This window comes from Dendropsophus ebraccatus, chromosome 4 (genome assembly GCF_027789765.1).
Source record: "Dendropsophus ebraccatus isolate aDenEbr1 chromosome 4, aDenEbr1.pat, whole genome shotgun sequence".
Classification (NCBI taxonomy): Eukaryota; Metazoa; Chordata; class Amphibia; order Anura; family Hylidae; genus Dendropsophus; species Dendropsophus ebraccatus.
This window is the reverse complement of record NC_091457.1, coordinates 137,177,709-137,204,809: the sequence shown is the minus strand read 5'-3', so window position 1 is coordinate 137,204,809 and position 27,101 is coordinate 137,177,709. Positions and strand designations below refer to the sequence as shown.

Below are 27,101 nucleotides of genomic sequence, written 5' to 3'. Positions count from 1 at the left end.
CACTTGACTGTGGGCTGTGTCTGGTAACAACACTTGGAAGGGGATTTTTTAGGAGTGGTGTGACATAAAGCCACGCACTGAGGTGCACTGAGCTGGTGTAGATTTTCACCATGATTTACACCTGCTAGCATAAATCATGATAAATCAAGTGTAAGGAGGCCTCCCCTCCTCTCAATCATCATGTCGCGCCTGTCTGCCTACTGCTTCCTGCGATCTCTGTATTACTGCACTAGACAAGCACCATTATAATTTTATAGGGCACATCTAGTGCAGCCAGGGAGAGAAGCGCTCACACATATGCCTCTCCCAGCTATATCTATAGATCAGTGGGGATCTGAACACCCAGACTCCAACTGATCAAAACTATTAATATGTTTCTGTGACATTTTAATATTTAAAGAATTTGATATACATATCGCAAATTTAATACTACATATAGAAAATAAACTCATGGGCGTTTGAAGATTACTCATGAGTAATTGTCTATACTTCCATCTGGCTGCAGATTCAGGTTAAAGAGTACCTGTCACTAAAAAAAACTTTTTATGTGTCATCAGATATGTCAAAAGTTATTGATCACAGCTGGACTGCTGAGACCCACTCTGATCAGAAGATATAGCTGGGGAGAGATCTTGGCAGCGCGCAATCCACTCCCTGGCCGACACTGCACGCCGTCAATATTTTTAAATGCAAGTCTATAAGTGAAAATTGATAGAACGAGTGATCAGCTAGGGATCGGATATCTCCATGGCTATACCTCCTGATAACAGTGGGTCTCAGCAGTGAAACCCGCTGTGATCAATAACTTTAACATGTCTGATGACATGACAAAAGTTATTTGTAGTGACAATGCCCAATAAAGATAAGAACTTCTGGTACTATAACAGCTTCTTTTTTTCTGCGTTGTCACCTTGTATACGCTGGACTTTTACAGTAAACTTTTTACTTTGTAGGTCTGTATATAAAATATATTAGAGCTTTGTTCATTTAGATCAGGGATGGGGAACCTTCGGCCCTCAAGCTGTTGCCAAACTACAATTCCCATCAGGCCTGGGCAGCCAAAGCTTTAGCTTTGGCTGCCCAGGCCTGATGGGAATTGTAGTTTGGCAACAGCTTGAGGGCCGAAGGTTCCCCATCCCTGATTTAGATTAAGATAATCTATTGCCTCATCTACTGCACGGCACATTGAACTTGTTGCTTAGAAATTGTTCATGTAATGGTAATATGTTTATTTATGTGACTCACAATTTTTTATTATTTTAGTCCTAATTTTGACCTAATATCACTAGATCATAACCGTGTACTTTTATTACAGATGCCTTATGACCAGAAATAATAATAGGTTTTAGATTTCTGATTTTAAATGATAAAATCGAATAACTTTTTTTAACCAATAATGATTTTATTAGTACAGTAATATTTTTATCGATGTATATAGATAAGAATACCACATATTCATGTGTGTGTTTTAGTTTATTAGTTCTTTTATGATGTGTTACGCTTAGAACAATGTGTATACATATATATAGCCAGGCGTCCAGACTCCTCCATCAGACCACGAGTCATTCTCTTTCATGCTTTCTCATCATTTTCACTAGGTGCAGTTTTTACTAAGGAGATTTAGGTTTCCTTGCATGTGTTTTGAACTGATAGGAAAAAGGAAGTTCCGGAGTTGTTTCTGTTCTCTCCCTGTTAGTGCAAAGGAAATGAGGAGGTTGAGTTTTGCGTTTATTGGTTGAGCAGATACGGATTACTGTACCTAGTCTATGTCATGCTGCAATGTCCACATAGCATCTCATCTACTTGTAAGAGTTCATTCCCAAGGCTTATACCTGTCGTGGCTGATGAGGTACTACCGACGGCTCTCAGAATGCTCCTCTTTGGATTTGTCTTTGTCCTTTTCATGGCCTCTATAGGAATGGTATCACCACAAACTTCGGTAAGTTTGTCTTTGTATATGATCGGATTTCTGTTGCATTTCATTCATTGGGAATCACTCTTTTATATAAATACCAGCCTGAGCAATGATGTGCATATGTAGCATCAATACACTATCTGGTTTCCAGAAACCCTGGTTTAAGGCAGAAAGATGTTAGATAAACTTTTCAGTGTACTTACCCATAGGATTCCTCATTGTATCCTCACCACTGCCCTTCAGGTTTCCGCCTCCATCTCTGTTTGCAGGTCTGTGTGCACAGGGATGACACATCAGGTGAGTGGCTCACAATGCAGGATCACTAAGGAAGCAGTGCAGACATGTAACCAGATAGGAGAACCAAGACACATTTAATGAGCTAAACACTTATAGCCTATCCTCATTATAATCCATCAATATGAGATTGATGGGGGTCCAGCTCTCAGAACCCTGTTCGAAGAAGCTATGCCCTTTTCATTCTTTACAATGTTCCATACATCACAGCTCTATAACTTTTAATAGCCAAGCTGTTACAGATGGCAATGCGAAGGATAACTTCGCAGACTCCTACCCAACTAATATAAGGAGGATGGCACATCGGTTTGTCTGATTTTAGAAAATACAATTAGGGGTTAAAATAAGCAAGTCTGCTCCTCAGGACTTTACCAGAGCAATGGAGGACCCAGCATGTCCAAGCATTATACTTCTTATAAATTGATTCCCAGATCTGTACACTATATTCCATGTGCTGCCTAGTAACTGTAATGTGATAGGATTATGTTCTTGCCATGTTCATCTGTGTCCCTTTTGATCCCCTTTTCTTACAGTGTTAGGCCATGTTCACACAACGTAAGTTCCGTACTAATCACAGTACAATGGCTGTGATTGGTACGGAACTTTCGTTGTGCAGCAGGCTGAGGGAATCCCGGACGGGAGTGTATACACATTGTATACACTCCGTCCGGGATTGACATGTCAGTTTTCTGTGGCCGCAGAAAACCCTGTCAGTGCACACTATGGAGTGAGTAGCTGCGGCCGCACGCCCCATAGTGTGCAGTGGGGAGTTCTGATGCGGAAGCGCTCGCATCAGAACTCAGCGGCGCTAGAGATCATCTGGCCGGTACTGCAGTACCAGCCGGGATGATCTTTTCTGAGACCGGCTGGGTCCCGAGAAGGGCCGGTCTCATACTACGTAGCCTTACAGCTAAATTTATTTTCAACTAATATTTCTCTATGCCAGCTTTACCCAGAAATGTCCCATAAGTAATCGTGGCATAAATTTCCCTTTATAATTGCATAATCTTACATGTATCACTGTCAAACCTCACTTGCCACTTCTTTTACCAAGCCTCCAACTGAGGGCTCCTCTTACAACAGACAAGCAAGGCCCAATCGTTATAATCAGCACTCGTTTACTGAGCCTTTACGTGCCTCAATTATTGTGCAGGCTGAGCCACACAATTGATCACTGGATTGTTCTTGAGGCCCTTTCATTCCATCATACTCAGCCACATTCTCGTCTACATGCGGCTGACTATTGATGATTTTAATGTCTGCAGAAAAGATGCGATCATCTGACGATTGACCTTTTTCTGGTTCATTGACTGTTCGCTGACCCTTTTACATGGGCTGATTATAGGCAACCATTGTTCCTCCCTGACAAAAATCATTGCCTTAATTCAGATTCTTGTGTAACATACAACTGTTCTCCTTATTCTTATTTTACAGTTTAGACTTGTCTGTAAAATTGATGCAATGTGCAATCCCCCTACAAGGCTAATAATATGTAAAGTAGGGTCCAGTACTGCCCCCTAGGGTACCCCACTACAAACAGTGTCCCAATCAGAGTATGTGCCGTTAATAACCACCCTCTGTTTCCAATCATTGAGCCAGTAACTTGCCCATTTACACACAATACAGCATTGTAAGGACAGATAATGATATCAGTAATAAACCGAATCGCTGAGAAGCTGCACAAGTGACCTCAGAAGAGACGTACATTCCGCATTACTGCTATTACAACAACTCAGACTGTTTTTGATCAGCTTATTATAGTGTAAATTCCAATGTCAAGACCATATACAGTGCTCTATAAATTGTTTACAGCAGGGGCGTGACTAGAAAACTACAAAACTTTCTAATGCCCCCTACTAGGGAAGAAATGGACGCTCGGTTTCGGCCACATGCACTGTCTGAATTTTTTTTCTACATGGTTTTTAACTGCTTAAAGGGAACCTGTCACCCTCCGTGACGGGGTGACAGGCTCCCGACCCTCCGCTACAGCCCCCTATACTCACCTGATCCGGTCGGGTCACGGAGATATCAGCCGCTGCAGCCCGGAGCGCGCACTGAGAGATGAGTCCAACCCTCATAGAGAATGACGGAGCGCTGGACTCTCCGTCATTCTCTATGAGCGCTGGACTCATCTCTCAGCGCGCGCGTCGGGCTGCAGCAGCTGATATCTCCGTGACCCGACCATCTCCAGAAGCGGGACCCGGCGGGATCAGGTGAGTATAGGGGGCTGTAGCGGGTGGTCGGGAACCTGTCACCCCGGCACGGGGGGTGACAGGTTCCCTTTAAATGATCTGCATATTGTCTGTAGTGATTCTAGTCACAAGATTGGTAGGCAACAGCTTCAGAGATTGCTCATTTAAAGCACACAGCCATACCAGACCTGAACAATACCGCCATATTGTGACTGTATAACACCAACATAACACAACTGACCAATACCACCATAGTCTGTGACTGGATAACACCGCCATACCAGACTTGACCAATACCACCATACTGCGACTGGATAACACCACCACACCAGACCTGACCAATACCACCTTACTGTGACTGTTTAACACCCCCATACCAGAACTGATACCGCCATACTGTGACTGGATAATACCGCCATACCAGACCTGACCAATACCCCAATACTGTGACTGGATAACACTGCCATACCAGACCTGACCAATACCCCCATACAGGGGCGTAGCTAATGTCTCTTGGGCCCTGGTGCAAGAGGTCAATTGGGCCCCCCCCCCTTACCACATACTGACTAATAACACCACATACTGACTAACACCACCGCTGCTATTGACTAATACCACCACATACTGACTAACACCACCGCTGCTACTGATTAACACTACCACATACTGACTAACACCGCCGCTGCTACTGAATAAAATCCTCTGTACATAGACCAATATCACTTCATACAGTCATATAGAGGTGGACGCACTCTACACAGGCTCTATACACAATATACATTACAGTGCAGTTATATCAGGTGACTCACAGGGGACGTCTTCTCTGATCGGAGTTCTTCCCTTTTCATCTTCTCCATCTGCCCTGGGCCATCATGAGAACTTCTCCGAACCACGAATCCACAGAATCTGCCAGACAGACATATTAGACTCCTCGCTCCTCACCATCCTCATCTCTCTACACACTGCACATCTGTACTGTCCCCTTTACACCCTCATTTAGTGGGTAGCCCTGACTCTGTGTGATCGCCCTTATAGTACATATCCCCCTATTATATACACCCCCACGTGTAGTCCACCTTATAGATGGCCCCCCAATGTTTCCCCCTTTTAGATGGCCCCCTGTGTTGTCCCTATTATAGATGCCCCCCATGTTATCCCCCATATAGATTGCCCCCATGTTATCAACCATATAGATGGCCCCCCATTTTATCCCCATTACAGATGCCCCCCATGTTGTCCTCTCCTCCTGCCCCTCCATCATCATACTACAACCACCTTCACCATAATACTACTACCCCTTCATCCTCCTGCCCTTTCATCATCATACCACTACACCCCCCATCATCCTCTTGTTCCTTCATCATCATACCACTACACCCCTCATCATCCTCTTGTTCCTTCATAATCCTCTTGTTCCTTCATCATCATACCACTACACCCCCCATCATCATGATACCACTACATCCTCATCATCCTCTTGTTCCTTCATCCTCATACCACTACACCCCTCATCATCCTCTTGTTCCATCATCATACCACTACACCCCTCATCATCCTCTTGTTCCATCATCATACCACTACATCCTCATCATCCTCTTGTTCCATCATCATACCACTACACCCCCCATCATCCTCTTGTTCCATCATCATACCACTACACCACCCCTCATCATCCCCTTAAAAACAAAAAAAATCTATACTCACCTGAATGATTTCTGTAGCCCGCAGGTCACATGCTCTGGCGGGCTTCCCGCGACGGGGCTTAGCGCGGAGGGGGCGGAGCTTCGCGGGACCTGTTTTTTTCCAACGCGATGCTCCCTGCGCTGGAAGTAGTTCCCCCCGGCGCACACAGAGCTCCCTGGGGAGCCGCAAGACAGCCGGGGGCCCCTGCCTCTTGTGATCGCAAGCAAAACATTGCTTGCGGTCACAAGAGGGAGTGGGAGGCGGGCAGTGCAGTGGTAAGGGGGGGCCTCGCGGGCCCCCCCTTGGTAGCGGCCCGGTCGCGGTGGCGACCGCTGCGACCGCGGTCGCTACGCCACTGCCCCCATACTGTGACTGGATAACACTAAACACCAAACACTAAACACCAAACCTAACCAATACTGCCATACTGTGACTGGATAACGTTACCAGACCTGACCAATACCACCATACTGTGACTGGATAAAGTTACCAGACCTGACCTGATAATTCCATACTGTAACTGTATATAAAAATCCAGTCTGGCACTAATATATATACACACACACATATACATGCAGCCTGGAACTGCGCGTATATATATATATATATATATATATATATATATATATATATATATTTGAAGTATATATATATATATATATATATATATATATCCGGCCAGCCTGGCACTACTAAGCATAATAATGAGTTTTTTAGTCCTACAAGAGCTGCAGTCACAGGGCTGATTTCTTTCTGTTTGTGTCTTTGGGGGGAGGGGGGCACAGACAGCAGACAGACTACATTGGGAGTTGTAGTCCTTGATGTCACAGCTCCTGTAGAAATAAAAACCACAGAGGGGTCAGAGGTCATCATACCTCACAGGATGCTCCGTGCAGCAGCTGGCAGGCCAGTCTCTCTCTCCCCCGGTACTTTGTGATGCCACCCCCTGCTGGTGAGTGTGTTTGCCCTGCATTTCTACAAAGACTGTTTTCCTCTGGTTAGCTAGTGTCAGGACAAACGTCCTGAACAGCTAACCAGGGGACATCACACAAGCAGTCCGCACTGCCGGGCCCCTTGATGAGGCGTGCCCCGTAGCAGCAGCTACTGCCGCTACGGTGGTAGTTCCGCCACTGGTTTACAGCCTTCTGATGGAAGGGAAACTGCAGTGGTGCAATATTACATTATATCTAGAGATGAGCAAATTTACGGTAGGAGCCAATCAAAGGGTTTGTTCCTATCGGCATTCCGCTGATCAGGCTGTGGGCTTTGAAGTCTGCTCCATTCTGTGCCTCTCCTCCCTAGGTGCTGGGAAAAGATGGATCCCGTCCTGGGAAACTGGGAAAAGTTTCCCAACACTGGATCCAGCTTTTCCCAGCGCCTGGGAAGGATCTTTATCCTCTAATTTGCATGTTGTTGCATGGAACACTGGATTTCGAAAAGAGTGGCCTTTTCCTTAGGCTTTAAAGTGTCGCTGTCGTTTAATTATTAATATTATTTTTTTATTTTTTTTTTTTTTTTTGCAGAAATCAATAGTATAGGAGATTTTAAGAAACGTTGTAATTGGGTTAATTAGCCGAAAAATGCATTTTTATCATGAGAAAGCAGTTTGAAGCTCTCCCCCCTGTCTTCATTGTTCTCTATGGAGAGGGGAGGGGTGGAGGGAGATGAGGCACCAAAACAGGACAACAAAGAGTTAATTTACAGCTACATCACTGGGCTTTCTCCTCTGAAGTCAGCACTGACCTTTCTGACCTCTGAATGCCAGCTTTCATACAACTCCCTCTGTTTAATCCTTTGTTCTCTGCTTCCTACTAATCTCCCTCCTCCCCTTCCCCTGTCCATAGAACAGACAGGGCCCGACTGTGTTAGAGAGTCAAGATTTCCTGATAATGAGCAGTGGATGAGAGAGAGGAGGGAGGGGGGACCTGGGAAAAGTCTTTTTGAATGCAGATAATGGCATATATGCCTAAAAAACCCAATTACAAAGTTTCTTAAAATCGCCTGGACTATTGATTTCTGCAAAAAAAAAAAAAAATACGACAGTGGCACATTTAGATAAACCTTGGATTTGATTCAAAGCAGAGGCATCAAATAAAAACATAATCTGCAACTACTCTGCCACAAGTAAATACAATTAGGCACTTTTAGGGTCCTATTACACGGAGCGAATTTTAACGACTAATGATAAACGATCGCAAACAAGATTGTTTATCATTAACCTGAAAGTGTTCACCATATAACACAGAACAATGGTCTTTAAATACGATCGTTATTGCGATCGTTACTATGATCGTTTATTCCTTCTGATCCCAGCAAAACAATGAACAATGTGCAATTACACTGAACGATTAGTGGAAAAATACAGAACTTGAGCGAACGAAAGCGGAATTACAGCGAACGATTGGCGATAATTTTAGGTTCAGTTCTAAATCAATGATCAACGACAGACTATTGATTTTCCGATCGTTGCCTGCAATTACACAGAATGATTATTGTTTAAATTCGAACAATATAACGATTTTTCGCACGGTAATCGTCCCATGTAATAGCGCCCTTTCTCTCTGTGGCATCTCCTAACTTTTAAAAATTGCACCAAATTGCATTGTGTGAGCTTGACCTAAAGCTTTGACGAAGCTTCTCGTTAGAGATGAGCAAGCGTGCCGAAAATTCAGGTTTTCACAATCCCTAACAATCGGCATTTGAGAATGTGTTGATGCTGCCCAAGGACTGTCTGGTAAACATGGATACAGTGTGTCAGTACAGCAGTGCAAAGATTTAAACAGTTTCTGAGCTCCCGGCATCATCTTTCATGATGATATCAGGACCTCCAAGCCCTGTTTTGTAACACATCAGCTGTAACTATAAACTGTGCACGGAACTTGGGGATACGGCCTTAGACTTGTTCCCAACACGCACAGTTTTAAGTGTGCCCTAAAGATTCATCTCTTTAGGCAGGCTTCTAGCATTCCCTAAATTTCTTTTCTTAGGGCCCTATTACACTGAGCAATAACTGTCCGACGGCTTATGATTGAATAAGCTTAATACATTATCTCTGCTGTGGTGCTGTTTTGCAAGAAAGTAGTTTTTTTTTTGTAATCCTGGATACCCCCTTTAACAAAAATGTTTGGCATTCTAAAACAGAACAGGTGAGGCCACTAACAAAATCTTAAAGGGGTAGTTCACAAAAAAAAAACCTTTAAGGGTGCGTTCACACCTACAGGATCTGCAGCAGATTTGATGATGTGTTCAGTTATTTAAATGAAATCTGCTGCAGAAAATCAGCTGCAGATCCTGTAGGTGTGAACGCACCATAAATCAACTGGTGTCAGAACGTTATATATATATTTGTAATTTACTTCTATTAGAAAAACCTCAACTCTTCCAGTACTTATTAACTGCTGCATGCAGGGGCGTAGCTAATGTCTCCTGGGCCCTGGTGCGAGAGGCCAACTTGGGCCCCCCCCCCTCCCCCCTCCTTTCACGACCAAGTGATGCTGTTGTGAGTGTGTGTGTGTGTGTATATATATGTGTATATATATATATATATATATATATATATATATATATACACACACACAGTGGTGCCTTGGATTATGAGTATAATTCGTTCCAGGACCGTGCTTGTAATCCAAATCCACTCTTAAACCAAAGCAAATTTTCCTATAAGAAATCATGTAAATGCAGACAATTGGTTCCACACCCCAAATATATTTATTATTCTGTACTGTACAGTAATGGAGAGGATGGGAAACACAAGGGCTGACAGAGACAGCAGGGAGCAGGAAGGAATGAGCAGGGCAGATGTGGGCACATACATGCAGCACTCTCTGCCCGGGGAGAGAGGGGTTACAGCTATGGAGAGATTACCCCCCCACACACAGTCCTGTCCCCTGATGTAAGCCCCAGCCTGAAGGGGATCTGCTATGATTTGGAAGGTGTTTAGAGTACAGTGCTGTAGACCCCGCTACGCAGGCCATGCCCCTTATCCACTCGCGCTCCCACCCAATACAGGAAGTTCTTAAACCAAAGCAATGCTCTTAAACCAAGTCACAATTTTGAAAAACTGAGCTCTTAAACCAAAACGCTCTTAAACAAAGTTACTCTTAAACCAAGGTACCACTGTGTATATATATATATATATATATATATATATATATATATATATATATATATATACACACACACCAAGACAGATATTACCTATTACCGCCATACTGTTACCGACTAAATCCTGTATACTGAGACCAATATTACCAGTAATACCAGTATATAGGGAGGAAACATTACCGCCACACCACAACCACTACCATCACCACCATATTGTTACTGACCAAATCCAGTATACTAAATCACCTCATCCAGTCATATAGAGGTACCCAGCTCTACACAGGCTCTATACACCATATACATTACAGTGCAGATATATCAGGTGACTCACAGGGGGACGTCTTCTCTGATCGGAGTTCTTCCCTTTTCATCTTCTTCTCCATCCGTCCTGGGCCGTTATGAGAACTTCTCCGAGCCACGAATCCACAGAATCTGCCAGACAGACATATTAGGCTCCTCACACTGACACCATCTCCATCTCTCTACACACTGCACATCTGTACTGTCCCCTTTACACCCTCATTTAGTGGGTAGCCCTGACTCTATGTGACCCCCTAATAATATATGCCCCCCTCTGTGTATTCCCTCTCCCCCTATGTTGCCCCCCCCAAATAGATGGCCCCCTCTACCCCCTTCCTTATAGATGGCCCCCTCTCCCCCCACCCTCCCTTATAGATGGTCCCCTCCCCCCCCCCCTCCCTTATAGATGGTCCCCTTTCCCCCCTCCCTTATAGATGGTCCCCTTTTCCCCCCTCCTTTATAGATGGTCCCCTTCCCCCCCCCCCCTCCCTTATAGATGGTCCCCTTTCCCCCCCTCCCTTATAGATGGTCCCCTTTCCCCCCCCTCCCTTATAGATGGTCCCCTTTCCCCCCCTTTATAGATGGTCCCCTTTCCCCCCCTTTATAGATGGTCCCCTTCCTCCCTCCCTTATAGATGGTCCCCTTTCCCCCCACCCTCATAGATGGCCCCTCTTTCCCCCCCACCCTCATAGATGGCCCCTCTTTCCCCCCCACCCTCATAGATGGCCCCCTCCTTCCCCCCACCCTCATAGATGGCCCCCCTCTTTCCCCCACCCTCATAAATGCCCCCTCTTCCCCCCACCCTCATAGATGCCCCCCTCCTTCCCCCCACCCTCATAGATGCCCCCCTCCTTTCCCCCCACCCTCATAGATGGCCCCCTCTTTCCCCCCACCCTCATAGATGCCCCGCCTCTTTCCCCCCACCCTCATAGATGCCCCCCTCCTTTCCCCCCACCCTCATAGATGCCCCCCTCCTTTCCCCCCACCCTCATAGATGCCCCCCTCCTTTCCCCCCACCCTCATAGATGCCCCCCTCCTTTCCCCCCACCCGTACAGGCTGATAAAAAAACAAAACTTAACTTACCTGACATCGCGCTCCCACGTTGATCCTCACTCCTTCGCCTTCGGTCTGTCCCCGGCTGCTGCGCGGCTGCCGGGGGTGTCGCGTCTTATCCCCGGCAGCGCGCGCATCCCAGAGCTCCCTGCGCGCCGGAAACCGGAAGTCAGGGCCCAAGGCGCGCAGGGAGTTCTGGGATGCGCGCGCTGCCGGGGGTAAGACGCGACACCCCCGGCAGCCGCGCAGCAGCCGTGGGAAAGACGGAGCCAGTCTCTTGTGACCGCAAGCAAAACAATGCTTGCGGTCACAAGAGTGATTGATCGGGGGGCCCGGTCGCGGCGGCGACCCCCGCGACCACGGTGGCTACGCCACTGGCTGCATGTATTGAGTCTTGAGAGCAGGAGAGGTTGTCTGAGGATTTGCTACTGCTCTGGACAGTTCCTGTCACGGACAGAGGTGGCAGCAGAGAGCACTGTGCCAGACTAGAAAGAATACATCACTTGTTCAGGACATACAGCAGCTGATAAATACTGGAAGACTTGAGAATTTTTAACAGAAGTAAATTACAAATCTCTGATGTCTCTGGCACCAGTTGGTTTGGGGGGGAAAACACTTTTTTGCTCAACTACCCCTTTAAATTGGCCGCCTCCCCCTAGTGTGATGTTTTATGCGTAGTTACAATTAGTCCATGTCTGGTCTATTAAACCTTACGGCTACTGTGCACGTCAGAATACCCTTTTGATGGTATCCTGACAATATACCTGTGGCGTGCCCGGACGATTACCTGGATTACCTGGGCAGCACCCCTGCAGCTCCCCCGGCCCTCCCCAGACTCACCCGCTCATTGCTGCCACGTGGAATAGCGGCGGCAGCGAGCAGGGAACGAGGAGCAAACAAGTGCTAATAGTGCTCGTTTGCTCCTCGTTGTCGGCCCGTGGAATAGCGGCTTTAGTTGCTAGTTGTTTGTAGCTAAGATTGTACAGTGGCCAGGATTTATGTAGAAAGCCGTAGAGTTCTCGGTCACATGACAGTGGCTTTACGTCTGCATCTCCTGGCTTGACTTCAGAAGCTTAGTTACAGTGCAGCCCTGTAGTTACTATGTCCTATACAGTGCTTCATACTAACTTTGGTTCCAAGATTTTGTATAGGAGTGTTAGGGTGAGACTTAGAATAAAAGTCTCTCAGCTATACCTGGGCCTTGCCAAATTGGTAAAGTGTGGCAGCTGCAGTCTGCCGCGAGCATCAGCCAAGACACATGATACCATGCCAGTGTTCAAGCTGATTCTGTTTATTATGGGAACAACCCTTAGTTAATATCTTAACAAGAAAGTTTCAAAATGTAGGAGGAGGAATAAGGAGGAGGAGGGGGAGGACGATGCAGGTGTGTTCCCACATTCTACATAAGAAGTCATTGTACTGGCCCCCCCATCCTTCCCAGCTGTTATCTATTGGCAAATAGTCCCAAGCCGAGACCTTGGATTATAGCAAACAGTCTAAAACAACACATTCCAATACAGTAACAGAGCGGGAGGGGCCTTTCCCAGCATCTGTCTATAGAGCGGTAAACAAAACAAATGTACATTTTAAGAATGACATATATAATAGACTCTCAACTCCACAGGAGATATTACACTAATTATAGAAAAAAATGGCACAGTACACTGCCAACATGTCTGATCCACCTTTCCCACAGATTTTTAGCCTAAGGGTCCTATTACACGGAGCGATTTTTAACAATTAACGATAAACGATCATAAACGAGATTGTTTATCATTAACCTGAAATCGTTCACCATATGACACAGAACGATGGTCGTTAGTTACGATCGATACTATGATCGTAATTGCGATCGTTACTATGATCGTTTATTCCTTCTGATCCCAGCAGAACAATGGGCAATGTGCAATTACACAGAACAATTAGTGAAAAAATTCAGAACTTGAGCGAATTAATGTGGATTATAATGAACGATTAGCTAACGATAATTTTAGGCTCAGATCTAAATCAACGATCAACGACCTACGAACGTTTTTTTGATAGTTGCCTGCAATTACACAGAACAATTATCGTTTAAATTTGAACGATATAACAATTTTTCGCACGATAATCGCCCCGTGTTGTAGGGCCCTAAAAGTGGGGACTTTTTAGCACAGCATAGCGTTAACCATACGTGTGTAAAAAGCTTGTCTCTGAAAAAGCTTTGCAAGCTTGGTTAGTAAAGATCTTTTTTCTTCAGATCATCTCTGGTGACACCTATAAATTGTACCCAGGAGTGTTGCTGAGTATGTCATCCTCTGAATCAACAGTGACATTAGACAGGATATCCAAAAAGGAAGTGGATGTCAAAGGTCTGAAAACTGGATAAGCTAGAAAATGCAACCATCCTTAAATATAGTCTTCCTCTATTATAGCATTTTTTTTCAGGTATGTTCACATGGGACAGATACGCTGTAGATTTACTGTAGATTTTACTAGTTAAAGGGGTACTCCGGCAAAAAAATGTTTCTTTCAAATAAACTTGTGTCAGAAAGTTATATAGTCTCCCACGGTGTTCTCGCTGCCACATTTGTCTCTTACAGGAACTGTCCAGAGCAGTAGCAGATCCCCATTGAAAACCTCTGCAGGCTTTTTACTACTCTGGACAGTTCCTGTGAGGAACATAGGTGGCAGCGGAGACCACTGTGGGAGATTGGAAAGAATACACCACTTCATGCAGCACATACAGCAGTTGATAAGTATTGGAAGGCTTTAAGGTAACCTGTCTCCCTGGGAGAGCAGGTGGAGCCCCCATACTTACCCCCTCCTGCCGGTCCCGCTCCTGATGCTGCTGCTCTGCGCTCTCATTATGCAAATGAGCAGAGATGAGTTAAATGGCCATAGGAAATCACTGCTCCAGGGATCTGTCACAGATCATGTGGCCTATGTCGTCAGGGCTCCTACACATTTAGTGGCTACATTGTTTCAACTAGAGATGAGCAAACCTCGAGCATGCCCGAGCGTTCGGCATCTGATTAGCTGGGGCTACTGAAGTTGGATAAAGCTCTAAGGTTGTCTGTCTATCCATGTTTTCCACATAGCCTTAGGGGCCTATTCCACGGGAGCGATAATTAGCCGATTCGGCCGATTATTGCTCGGTGGAATAGAGAAAACGATCAGCGGATGATCGTGTCATCGGCTGATCGTTTATTTAGGACCAGACCTAAAATCATCGGCCCCCCCACGGCGCATCGCTATAGTGGAAAAGTGATTGAATGGAGAGGATTGGAGTGGGCGGCAGGAGCTGTCCTTCTACATCATGATGCCGATCTAGGTATTGACCTGCTGCCTGAAGGTCCTGGCCAAGCCTGCCAGTCAGTATATGTTTGGCCCAATGCACACGTCCGAAAAAATCTATTTGGATTTCTTATCAGGAAATCCAGATAGTTTTCCGGACCTGTAGAGTTCTATTAGGCACGGACACTATTCAGGATTTTAAAAAGGCTTTGGCAGCATCCAGAATTCCAGTTCTGGATGAGCTGGTAGCCAGCCCGGGCCAGTGTCCGCAACCCGCAAGTGCAGACAGGTGGTGTGTCTGGCCCTTTAACTGTATGCGCTCCTAATCTGGAGTTGATACAGTTAAATGAAGCTCTGTGTTTGACAGAGTGAGGAGCCTTTGGCTCCTGGACCCATTAATTAAGTACGGAGGCAACATTATGCCTTCAGCAACAAGAAAATGCTCCTTTGAGTGTTGCGGTGTACGAGTATTGTCACTTGTGCGCTCCCAGTGCAGGATAGCATGAAAAAGCAGGAGGAGAGCACCTCTGCAGCCATGCGGCAGGTAAGTATGGCTTTTTTATTCTCTTCAGTTTTGACGTGTGCATAGGGTCTTACTGCTATTTTTTTTTTTTATGTAAACATGAACATGTATGGGAACCAAAAAGTGGCTGTGATCCCTCAGTCACGCAATCGTGCAGTATAGCATGGTGGTTTCTGGTTGTGTGACGAGAAATCTTTGTGTAGCCTCACAAGTCTCACAAACACTGTCACTGAATGCTCTGGCAAAACATATTCTAGTGTAGGCTTTCCTTTGTGTTGCCAAAACAGCTGGGACCTATTCAGACATGAACCTCCTAAGGTGTCCTGGTATCTGGTGTCACGCACTTAGCAGCAGATCATCTAAGCCCTGGAAGCTGTAAGGAACAGTCTACATAGATCACACTTGGTCTAAAACTGGCACTGTCTGTTGGATGTGCTAAAAAAAACAAGTGAGGCCTAAATTAAAGGGGTAGCTCACCCTTTTTTTTCTTTCAAATCTCAAGTCTTCCAGTACTTATCAGCAGCTGTATGTTCTGCAGGAAGTGGTATTCTTTCTAGTCTGGCAAGCAGGAGAGGTTTTCTATGGGGATTTGCTACTGCTCTGGACAGTTCCTGACATGGACAGAGGTGGCAGCAGAGAGTCAGACTGGAGGGAAAACTCCACTTCCTTCAGGACAGACAGCAGCTGATGAGTACTGGAAGACTTGAGTTTTTTGTTTTTTTTAATAGAAGTAATTTACAAGTCTCAATAACTTTCTGACACCTGTTGATCTTAAAAACTTTTTTTTTCTCCAAAGTACCCCTTTAAAGCTGGTCACTGCATCCAGTTTTCTCTCCCATATGTTCAGTTCTCTCTGAAGTATATTCTTAGAAATAGAAATGTCCAAAATTTTGGAAGGGACATGTTTACCCCTTCCTGTCAGTAAAATGTAGACATACATTCCTACTGCACATACCCCGTGCTGTAGGAATGTACATATACGTTCCAGTACTGACAGGGTTACTGATGTGTACGGGACCGCTGCAGTGAAAGCTCGATAGATAGATCACCGATAACAGTGATCTATGCTATGCTATGGCATAGCATAGATCAGTACATGCAATCTATTCATTGCATGTTTTACAGTAATAAAAAGTGTAATAAAAAAAGTTTTAAAAAGTATTAAAAAACCCTTATAAACCCCCTTCCCAATAAAAGTTTAAAATACCCCTTTGCCCACTATAAAAATAAAACTATTAAAAAATAAATAAACATATTACATATCGTAGCGTGCAGAATTGTCCGATCTATTAAAATATAACATTATTGTTCCTGCAGGGTGAACGGTGTAAACCGTTAATAAAAAGCAATCAAAATTTTTCTGTTACACCAATATAATATTAATAAAAACTAGAGATCATGGCGCAAAAAATGACACCCCAACCAGCCCTGTAGGTGAAAAAATAAAAGCCCTATGGCTCTTAGAAGGCAGGGAGGAACATTACATTAATTTGACCCGGACATCTGTGCATCAGGGCTTGGTCTTGAAGGGGTTAGGATCCAAAGCATGAGCTTCCCTCCCCAGTATTTACAGTATATCCGTGTGCTTTTGATGTGAACATTTTGTTACTGTTGCTGAAAATACTCTTTTTAGATAGATGTCTTTGAGAGATTGCTATGCAGGGTGGTCCAGAAGTCCGGCTCCTTTTTTAAATGTACCTTTACATACTTCTTATTACAGGCCAAAACCAAACGTTGTGATGAGAGAGTAATTTTAAAGATTGACTCAGAATGCATGTCATGTGCCGCGTCTATCAAGTACCCCTGTCCTAGAGGTTCTGTGAAAAAAACATCTGGAATAGGAATTGCTGGATGCAGGTAGGAATGGTTGTAGCTATCATGATGAGTTTTGCAACTGGAGAACCACAGGTTGAAGAGCACTAATAAAAAAAAATACATAAAAGTGTCACTGTTGTTTCAAAAAACTTTTGACATGTCAAAAGTTTTGATCAGAGTAGTGGTGGAGACGGCACTGCTGTGGTGGTAGTGCTCGTGGTGGGATGGCGTCCCAGACGTAGTGTAGAAGAAAATCCCGGCACTTCACCAAGTAAATTATTGCTAATTTATTCTGTGCAAAACATCATAAGGTACAGGAGGACGAGTTGATCAGTTGATGATGGCTATATGCCGAAACGCGTCCTCCTGTACCCTATGATGTTTTGCACAGAATAAATTAGCAATACTTTACTTGGTGAAGTCCTAGGATTTTCTTCTACAAAAGTTTTGATCGGTCCAGGTCTGAGTGCTTAAACCCGTACCGATCGGTAGAATGGGCAGAGAGAAGACTGCGTTAAACGTGTCACGTGAGTCGGGCTCCTATGGAAGTCTATGGACACAGAGTGAGGAAACAGCACAGCAGGGAGGGGACTATGCTGCAGTGCCGTCCTTTCCACACTCGTTCTCTCTGAACCGGACCGATCAAATGTCTGACATGTCAAAAGCTTTTTGAAATTACAGTGACACTTTAAAGTGAGTGTACCATCAGGTACATCTCTTTAAGATTTATACATCAATAGAGGGATGCCAGTGGCGCAGTCCTTTTTTTTTTTAACTGCGGCCCGGTTTCTGCGCATGGCTCCGGTCTATTCCCAGGCACCAGCCTGGCCTGAAGCACTGAAGGCAGGCCACCCGTCCCCAGTATGACGTTATGCCCTCCCCTCTCTGACGCAGCCCCATTAGAATCAATGGAGCCGCATCACAGAAGGGAAGGGTTTTGTCACACTAGGGGCAGGGAGCCTAAGTCAGTCAGTGCCTGATTCAGTCAGTCACTGATTGGCTGAGCGGACAATCACTCAGCCGGGGTCAGGACGTTGCAGCTAGTAGAGCTGCAGGACCCCAGCTGCAGTGGTAGGAGGCATGGGGGACAGGTGAGTTAACTTGTTATTTATAGTCATACCCACCCCCGCCTGCCTGCAGATTTTCCTTTAAGATACAGGTCTATATGTAGACAAGTGTACAAAGTACAGAATCTTGTAATAACAAGAGTAGTACATAACACATCTCTCAGAATACCAGCCATATAACCAGAGTTGCAGTGTTCATTATAGCAGAGATTGGCATCAGGTGTACACTATTTCAGTGAAAGTAAACAGGTCCCCAACCAACCAACCAAAATCTTTATCTGGGTATCCGCCTTTGAAAAGGGACGAACTTATAAAGTAATAAAATTGTATTTGTTAGCACACATATCCATGTTCTATAGCTGGAAGGGAGGTATCCCTATGGGACTTGGGTAAGTATAGTAGGCTTGGATTTTTGAATTTTCAGGGGGCCTAACGTAGGATTCTCCTTTAAGGGTGAAAGGCCCTATATCATAGACTAGTTCAGAGGAAGTGAGATATTTCCCAATAAACCTCCTCCATTTCTTAAAGAAATGTTTTGTCTTTTTGCTTGAGAACTTCTACTCTGTCTTAAAAAATACCCTGCTATTAGCTGGTGCAAGGATGGAGGATGAGGAGAAAGCCATTCCCGCAGAATGCGCAACTTGGCTAAAATAAGGATTGAGTGGAAAATTGGAGGTAAAAGTTTGTATTGGTCCTGATTGTCTTTATGAAAGAGGGCCTTATATGCTCCTAGTACTGAAGTGCACTAGCCATCATAGACTGATGACCCGAAAGTACTAACATCATAGCATGTCCAAATGGACATGGACATGGACCTGGAAATGGAGGTGTCGGAGCAAGCAAGCTATATTATACCCAAGCACAGCATACCCTGTGCGTCTTTTGGGGGCCTCATTTTTATCAGGGCAATCTATGCTTTTTTCCAAGCCCAAATAAATTTAGTGAGTGTTAATATCCGAATGTTTGAGTAGAAGAGGAATTGTTTGAAGAGGGTAAAGTAGCTTGGGGAAACGTAACATCTTGACTAAGTGACATCAGCCTAAAAACTAAAGGAAAAGCTTATGCCATTGATGAAGTTCTGTTTGTGTCCAGGATATTAGAGGGGAATAATTGAGAGCATAAACAGACTGGGGGGGTTCTAACTTTTATACCTAGATATGTAATGTTTGCCCATTGTTTTGGCACCCCCAAGTCTTCCAGGTCAGCAAGATACATAGGATTAGGCTTACGTAACGGGAGAACTTCCGATTTGGATACATTTATCTTGTATCCTGAGTATTCCCCAAAGTCTTTCAGAGCAGCAAATATGGACGGAAGGTCAGCAAGAGGGTTTTTGATGAACAGAATGATGTCATCAGCAAACAAGGCCGCGCTGACTGTTTGAGCGCTTACTTGTATACATTGAAAGACAGCTGGTGAAGTTAAGTATTGAGCGAGGGATTCCAAGGTGATAGCGAACAGGAGCAGTGATAGTGGGCAGCCCTGTTGTGTCCCTTTATGTAGATGCAGTATAGGGAATAGAAAGCCCTGTAAGTAAGTTCTAGCCTTAGGGGCAATGTATATAGGATTAATAAGGTTACAGAAGGCTTCCATGATGCCCATCGCATCCAGCACAGATCTTAACCACGCCCATTTAACATTATCCAATGTTTTTTCAGCATCTAAGGTAAGCAGAGCAAGGAGTTCCCAGGAGAGGGATCTGTGTTGGAGGTGATCCAGGATGACAGTCACCCTTTGGAAGTTGGTCACTTCTGATCTACCCTTAATAAATCCTACCTGTTCTTGGGATGTAAAAGAGGGCAGAATGGTGGAGAGCCAATCAGCCATGATCTTAGGGAGTATTTTATTTATTTATGAATAAAATGGGTCTATACGAGCCCTGATCTGACCTGACGAGCCACCATTTCCGAGAGCACCGTTAAAGAGATCTGCTAAAGTATCCGAAACCTGGTCCTAAAGGAGTTTGTAAAACTCGCTTGTGTACCCGTCCAGGGTAGATAAACCTTTTAAACCAATGTTCACATCCATTACTGGTTATCAGCTTTAGGAAATCAGCATCTGCTAAACTAAGATAGCTTCAACATCGTTGAATACTCCATAAGAAAGGACAAACTTTAGCCACCAGCTGCTTCTGTCTGGATGTCCTGCTCAGCCAATCAGTGTGCGGCAGCCAGACAGCGCACTGAATGGCTGGGCAGGATGTCAGGATGCCAGGAGCAACAGAACAAGCCGGAGCGCGGACCGGGTAATGTATGCACCACAATTCCGCTTCGAATATGTAATCCTATTCAAACTGACAAGAGGGGAATCGCAGCGGATTTTGCTGCGAACTCACAGCGTAAAATTCACTGTAATTCTGTTACCCTTAAACTATAAATGGCAAATTTATGTACAGACATCTAGGTTACAGCTATTTCATGTATCGCTGCTTGTGTTCTACAGGTATACAGTGAATATGGGAGGAGTGGTGCTATCGATGCAGGGCTGTAGCCACACATGTCAAACTACTAGTGTAAGACCAAAATGCTGCAAAGGATACTGGGGCTCCACATGTACTGGTAGGTTCTCTTGTTTTCTTGATGCAATGTAATAGAACTAAGCACTCAATTTACCTACTATATATTCTTATCTTCTACATAGAAAATCTTTTGTTTTAGATATTATTTTATTATTGTTTCTTTAACCGTTTTTAAGTGTTGTCCAGCCATTTCTTTGGCTGGGCTAAAAAATAATAACGTCCATACTCACCTGCCATGATCAACCTCCACATCAGTGGCCCACGTTAGCGAGTGAGTGAGCAGGTATTACTTGTGTAAAGACAAAGACTAGGAGTGTGTAAGCAGCAAGGAATGGTCACCATCATGGCAGCCTTGGGGGGTGGGGGTCATAGCAAGTGAGCATACAAAATCTGGAGTATTTGCCATAGTAAATCAATGGGAACGGCAGAAAATCTATGACTTTCCTAACCCAGGTTGATGTAACTCTTTTAACAGAATGTCCTGGAGGAGCTGCAAAGCCATGTAATGGTCATGGGACCTGTATGGACGGTCTACAAGGAAATGGGACATGTATATGTGATGTAAGTGTAAGCGTGCAAGTGTCGTACACCCTACAGAAATAAAGCGAAAATAAATTCTTCTTCTGTACAAACTTAGAAGAGGCTTGTGCTATAGCTCATGCCAGCAATACTCTTGTTAATCCATTGAAATAATCTTCATATTTTTTTTTGTAGTACTGGATATCCAAAAGACAATGGGGAGGATAAATAGAAGCGTCAGATTTTTAAAACAAACCAGACAAATAAAATAAGAGTTTTGCACTCTGACAGATGGGTGGGGCTTAGAAAAAAGTGGGTGTGGCGTTGCATAAAATACTTTAATAAACCTGGAATATTTGTAGAATGTGTAGTCTAATGGTGTGTTAACAAGTACAGATTTTTGGTTGCAATTGGTTAAAACAACGCCAGGAATGAAGGGGAAATCTCTGTTTTTCCTTTATGACCTGTTCTTTATTTATAGTCTGCTCCTGACGTTGGCGTCCGAAAATCTGTCTGTGTAAACACACCCCAAGACATTACCACTTTTTTAATAATCCCCTCCCCCTCCGTAAAGGACAACTCCGGCCAAAACTATTTTTTAATATGTTCTTACTTATGGAAAGTTAGACAAATTTCTAATGTACATTAATTATGGGAAATGCACATATAGGGCTATTTCCCTTAAAGCGATTCTGTACCCACAATCTGACCCCCCCAAACCGCTTGTACCTTCAGATAGCTGCTTTTAATCCAAGATCTGTCCTGGGGTCCGTTCGGCAGGTGATGCAGTTATTTTCCTAAAAACAACTTTTAAACCGGCAGCGCTGTGTCTAATGGCCGGGGCTTACATTTGTATATGCATTAGTCTGGCACCACCTCTCCGTCCTTCCTCCCCACCCTCCTGAACATTAGGAATGCTTCAGGAACATTTACTGCTGTATGAGCTTTGCACAGGTGTCTTAACGATCCAGCCCATGTTCATTATGCACACATAAGGGGAATAGGAAGCAACCTGCCTGGAGCATTCCTAATCATGAGGAGGGTGGGGAGGAAGGACAGAGAGGTGGTGCCAGCCTAATGCATATACTAATGTAAGCCCCGGACACAGCACTGCAGGATTAAAAGTCGTTTTTAAAACAATAACTGCATCGCCTGCCGAACAAACCCCAGGACAGATCTTGGATTAAAAGCAGCTATCCGAAGGTACAAGCAGTTTGGGGGGGGGGCAGATTGTGGGTACAGAGTCACTTTAATTTAGTAGATCAGGGAGACTTCAGATTCTCTAAAAAAAAAAAAGTGACGTCACGAACCGGGGGTGTAATTACAATGGAGTGTCCTGCAGGGGCGCACTATATATAGAAGTCAATGAGTACCATTGACTTCTATATATAGTGCGCCCCTGCTGGACACTCCATTAGAATTACAATGGATGTGTGTGTAAATGGAATATACAGTGTTTTTGTATTCCATAAATGTAATCAATCAGTACATCACAGTAAGCCTGCCGAACTGCCGCCGCTCTGGACTACACTCAACTACTACTCTCATCACTTATCACTCTCCGATCACACGTGCCGGCCAGGGACACCAGGAAGCACCGGGAGCCGTCACGTGTGATCGGAGAGCGGCGGCTGAGCGGGGAGTCAGCCATCACATAGTGTAAAGTTTGGCCGGAGGAGGAGGGGGGAGCGGAGGGGGATGATAGCTGCACAGTGATGAGCGGCTGCCCCTGTGCGGCATCAGCATCAGCGGTGGACATCTCATCGCAATATAACCCAGCTACTACTCTCCCATCATCTGCTCATGCTATGAGCAGGTGATGAGAGTAGTAGTCAAGTGTAGTCCAGTCTCCTTTAATTTGTATCATGCGTTCATGTAATTGTTGGATAACTTAATTCATGGTCCCAAAAAATGTTCACATGCTGTACAAACAACGGCCATTCTCCGTGAATGGCTGTTGTTTAACACTACCTTCAAACAGAACTAATGATAATTCATTCCAGGCATAGGTAGTATTAAACAAGAAACACAGAGAACGGCCATCGTTTGTACGGCATATGAACATAGTTTTGGGGATCAAGAATTAAGTTATCCAACAATTACATGAACGCATTATACAGATTAAGGAGGTGGAGGGGATTATTAAAAAAGTGAACATAGCCCCAAACATCCTAAACTTGTTAAATCTGTCTGTGATCCAGCAGCACAACCTCCCGAAATGGCATACGTGAGGGGAAATGAGAGCGATATTTATTTGTAATGTGTGCTAGTTTTATTGAGGTCTGCGAGTAGTATGTATCCACCCATTGTGTACATTCATACCCTCCTGTAAAAAAAGAAAACTATCACTTAAAGCGGTACTCCGAAGAAATATATTTATTTATTTATTTATTTATTTATTTTACTACATTTTACACATTCGGTTTAATAAAGTTATAATACTATGTAATATAAATTTATTAAGATAAATGTGTTGGTTTTTTATTTACATATTCACTTCCATTGACTGGCAGCATTAAGGGGCAACACAGCAACCTCTGCTGCCACCAATATTTGTGTCAGGAGCTGCAGGACTATCTAAGCTTTGTAGGTCCCAATCTCCTCTCCTTGTGCTCTGTATTCCTATATACATTTTAAAGGAGATTTATCAAACATGGTGTAACGTGACACTGGCTCAGTCGCCCCTAGCAACCAATCAGATTCCACTTTTCATTTTTCACAGACTCTTTGGAAAATGAAAGGAGGAATCTGATTGGTTGCTAGGGGCAACTGAGCCAGTTTCACTTTACACCATGTTTGATAAATCTCCCCCATTTAGTATATATGCATTAATAAAACAATGTATTAGTACCCCTTCAACCAAACCAAATTTATCGCATTTTCTACAGGAAGGATTTACTGGTTTCACTTGCAATGAATGCACTGACCCTTCACTGTATGGACCAAACTGCGACTCTGGTAAGTCACTAAATCTCCTGCTTAGCATGAATCTGTATATTAATATAATTCTAAATGATGAAAACGATAATCTTCACTCAGCTCATCTCTCTCTATTGAAATGTGTGATTTTTTTTTTGTCCCAGCGTGTCAGTGCCAACATGGAGTTTGTAGAAGTGGAACTTCTGGGGATGGAAGCTGTATCTGTGAGGCAGGTTATATGGGGTTGACATGTGAGCATGGTAAGAATCCAACCAGTATTGGTAAAACTTTGAGTGCAATGTGCAGCTGCCGTCTAAATAACAAAAACAGTAATGAAATTTATTGATACAATGTATTTTTTTTCCTATCTTTTCAGCATCCTTATCCTGCAGTGAAAAAAAGTGCGGCCCAAATTCCCGCTGTGTTGAGTCAAAAGGAGTGCTTAAATGTGATTGCATGCCCGGGTACTATAAAAAGGGCAGCGAATGTGTGGGTGAGTTGTTTTCTTCACTTCAAGCTCCTGCTCATTCCCCTTGGCTGTATCTTCCAATTGCAACGGGAATGAGACCATCATCGTTTTTTACCTATTGACATGTCTGACGATGTGCCGAAAGTAAATTTGTCTACGCTGACGCTTTAAGGTCCTATTACACGGGCCAATAGCCGATCAATACTGTAAAGGAGTACTGATCTGCTAGATCGGTGCTCGTTTACTGGGCCTATTACATGGCCGGATAATCATTTAGCAAGGGCTGCATGGACATCATTAGCGATGTCTACACAACCCTTGCCCAAACAGTTTACATTACCTATCCACATTCCCGCTCTCCTTCCTCCCTGGTCCCACATGCTGCAGCTTCAGAGCCATTCAGCCAATCACTGGCTGGGACCATCTGCTCTGAAGCCGCATCGCATGGAACCGGGGAGGAAGCAGAGCGCAAAAGAAGATCGGGAATGTGAACGGGTAATGTAAACTCTTTGTTTAACCATCAGCCATCAGCCGCACATTGCTATTACAGGTGGAGATGCACGGTCCGCGGTCGATGATTTTAGGCTGGGGCCTAAAGAAACGATCAGCCGATGATCACTTCATCGGCTGATCGTTTTCTCTATTACACAGTTCTATAATCGGCCGATCACTCTGTGAAATAGGGCTCTGACATATCTAAAACATTAGGAGTAATGTTTTTTTTCTTTTAATAGCCAAGGATCCATGTAAACCTTCACCCTGTAGTGTATACGCTACTTGCAAATCATCTGGATCTCCCGAGTACACATGTACATGTAAAACTGATTACTATGGCGATGGGAAAACATGCATACCTTTTAATCCGTGTAATGTGAACTATGGAGGGTGCAATGAAAATTCAACTAGATGTGTATATAGAAGTCCTGGAAAGGTAAGCGTTACTGATTGCTTAAAAAAAAAAAAAGCTTGTTCTCACATTCTTTTTAGTGGTGGCTGGTGTGGTCACAGTTAAATCCATCACCGAAGCTGCCTGACTGGTCTTTCTTAGGCCTCTGTCTCTTCTCCAAAGCTTCTAAGCTGATTCATGACCAGATTATAGTTCAGGTTAGAAAACCGTTCAGGAGAGGAGTGATAGGGGCTGGAGCCCCATAGAGCTGATTAGCTGAGCGACAATAGTGAAGACAAGATAGAACACTTCTCCAGTGACTATACTTTCCCCACTCCCCCCCTCCCCCCATGTGGTTTAGAGTTTCACAATTGGACATTCCGGATCAGTAGAACTCCTATGCTATTCTGTATTATACATAGAGCATGGTGTGAGAAGCGGCACATGACACATTGACTCAGAGAACATCAAGCAGAGAATCTGAATCCTTATGTCGTACACTAACCTCATTAAGGGCCTGTTCACACTATGAAATCAGAGCCAATATTCCACTCTGCACCCCCGCCCGCAGACTTTGCGCCAAATCCTGCCTGCTATCTCTTTCAGTGGGAGGCCTCGCACGCCTCCGCTCTCCACGCCAAGAATTGACAGAGAGCGGAGGCACGCAAGGCCTCCCATTGAAAGGGATAGCAGGGGGTGCCGAGCAGAATTTTGGCGCCAGTTCCGTAGTGTGAATGGGCCCTAAGTGTTTGTGAAAGTATATCACAGAATATATTGACAAAAGACAAAATGATCATTCCTGTTGTGATTGTTTTTCATTACTCGTGTAGTTTTATTTTTAATCTCTTTAAGTTGAGATTTGTGTATTAGTGCTGTGCATTGTTAGGCCATGTTCACACAATGTATGTGTTGTATAAATCACAATCGTTGTTGCAATTTGCAATGTGATTTATACAACACACACACATTGTATGTGAATGTAATCCCGGCCGGAGTGTATACACATATTATACACTCTGGCCGGGATTGCTAGCAGCATCGCAAAAAACTGACATGTCTGTTTTCCTGCGGCCGCTATTCATTGAATAGCAACTGCAGAGAACCTGTCAGTTCACACAATGGAGCGTGCGGCGGCGAATTGGGATGCAAATTATCAGAAATAAAGATCATCCGGCCGGTACTGCAGTGATGATGATCTTCTCTGACACCGGCCGTTCTGTGACCTGGTGTCTTACGCCATGTGAAAATGGCCTTATGGTGGAGTGTAGAGTGAAATATGCTGTGACACTGCAATGCTTTGTACTAACTACAAGTAAATACCAGTCTTATTGCAGTTGTTTGCCTGGAATGATAAGTCGAAACATTTCTTTGGGTTGTTATACGCCCAACATTTGTCGTATAGGAACATGTGGTAAAAGTGCACAGTGTGAGGAAGTATCTCCAGGAACACACAAGTAAGTCAATAAGATTGTGTATGTGAATGACACCAGTTTTTTAAGGTCAGACCACATCGTAATGTTCTGTATGTTAATACTATAATTGACATGATATGGTGATGTGCTTT

General features: G+C 44.2%; 1 protein-coding gene across 1 annotated transcript in view; it reads left to right on the top strand.

Annotated features, from left to right (window-relative positions):
• Positions 1–1,790: 1,790 nt before the first annotated feature.
• STAB1 (stabilin 1) overlaps positions 1,791–27,101 on the top strand; it is a 113,452-nt gene continuing 88,141 nt past the window's right edge. Inside the window, exons 1-9 of the mRNA XM_069967134.1 lie at positions 1,791–1,939; positions 17,065–17,201; positions 20,669–20,784; positions 21,220–21,305; positions 24,152–24,221; positions 24,347–24,442; positions 24,559–24,675; positions 25,386–25,582; positions 26,861–26,991. Coding sequence (XP_069823235.1) covers positions 1,871–1,939; positions 17,065–17,201; positions 20,669–20,784; positions 21,220–21,305; positions 24,152–24,221; positions 24,347–24,442; positions 24,559–24,675; positions 25,386–25,582; positions 26,861–26,991 — 1,019 coding nt within the window. The 5' untranslated portion in view covers positions 1,791–1,870. The remainder of the gene's footprint in view (positions 1,940–17,064; positions 17,202–20,668; positions 20,785–21,219; positions 21,306–24,151; positions 24,222–24,346; positions 24,443–24,558; positions 24,676–25,385; positions 25,583–26,860; positions 26,992–27,101) is intronic.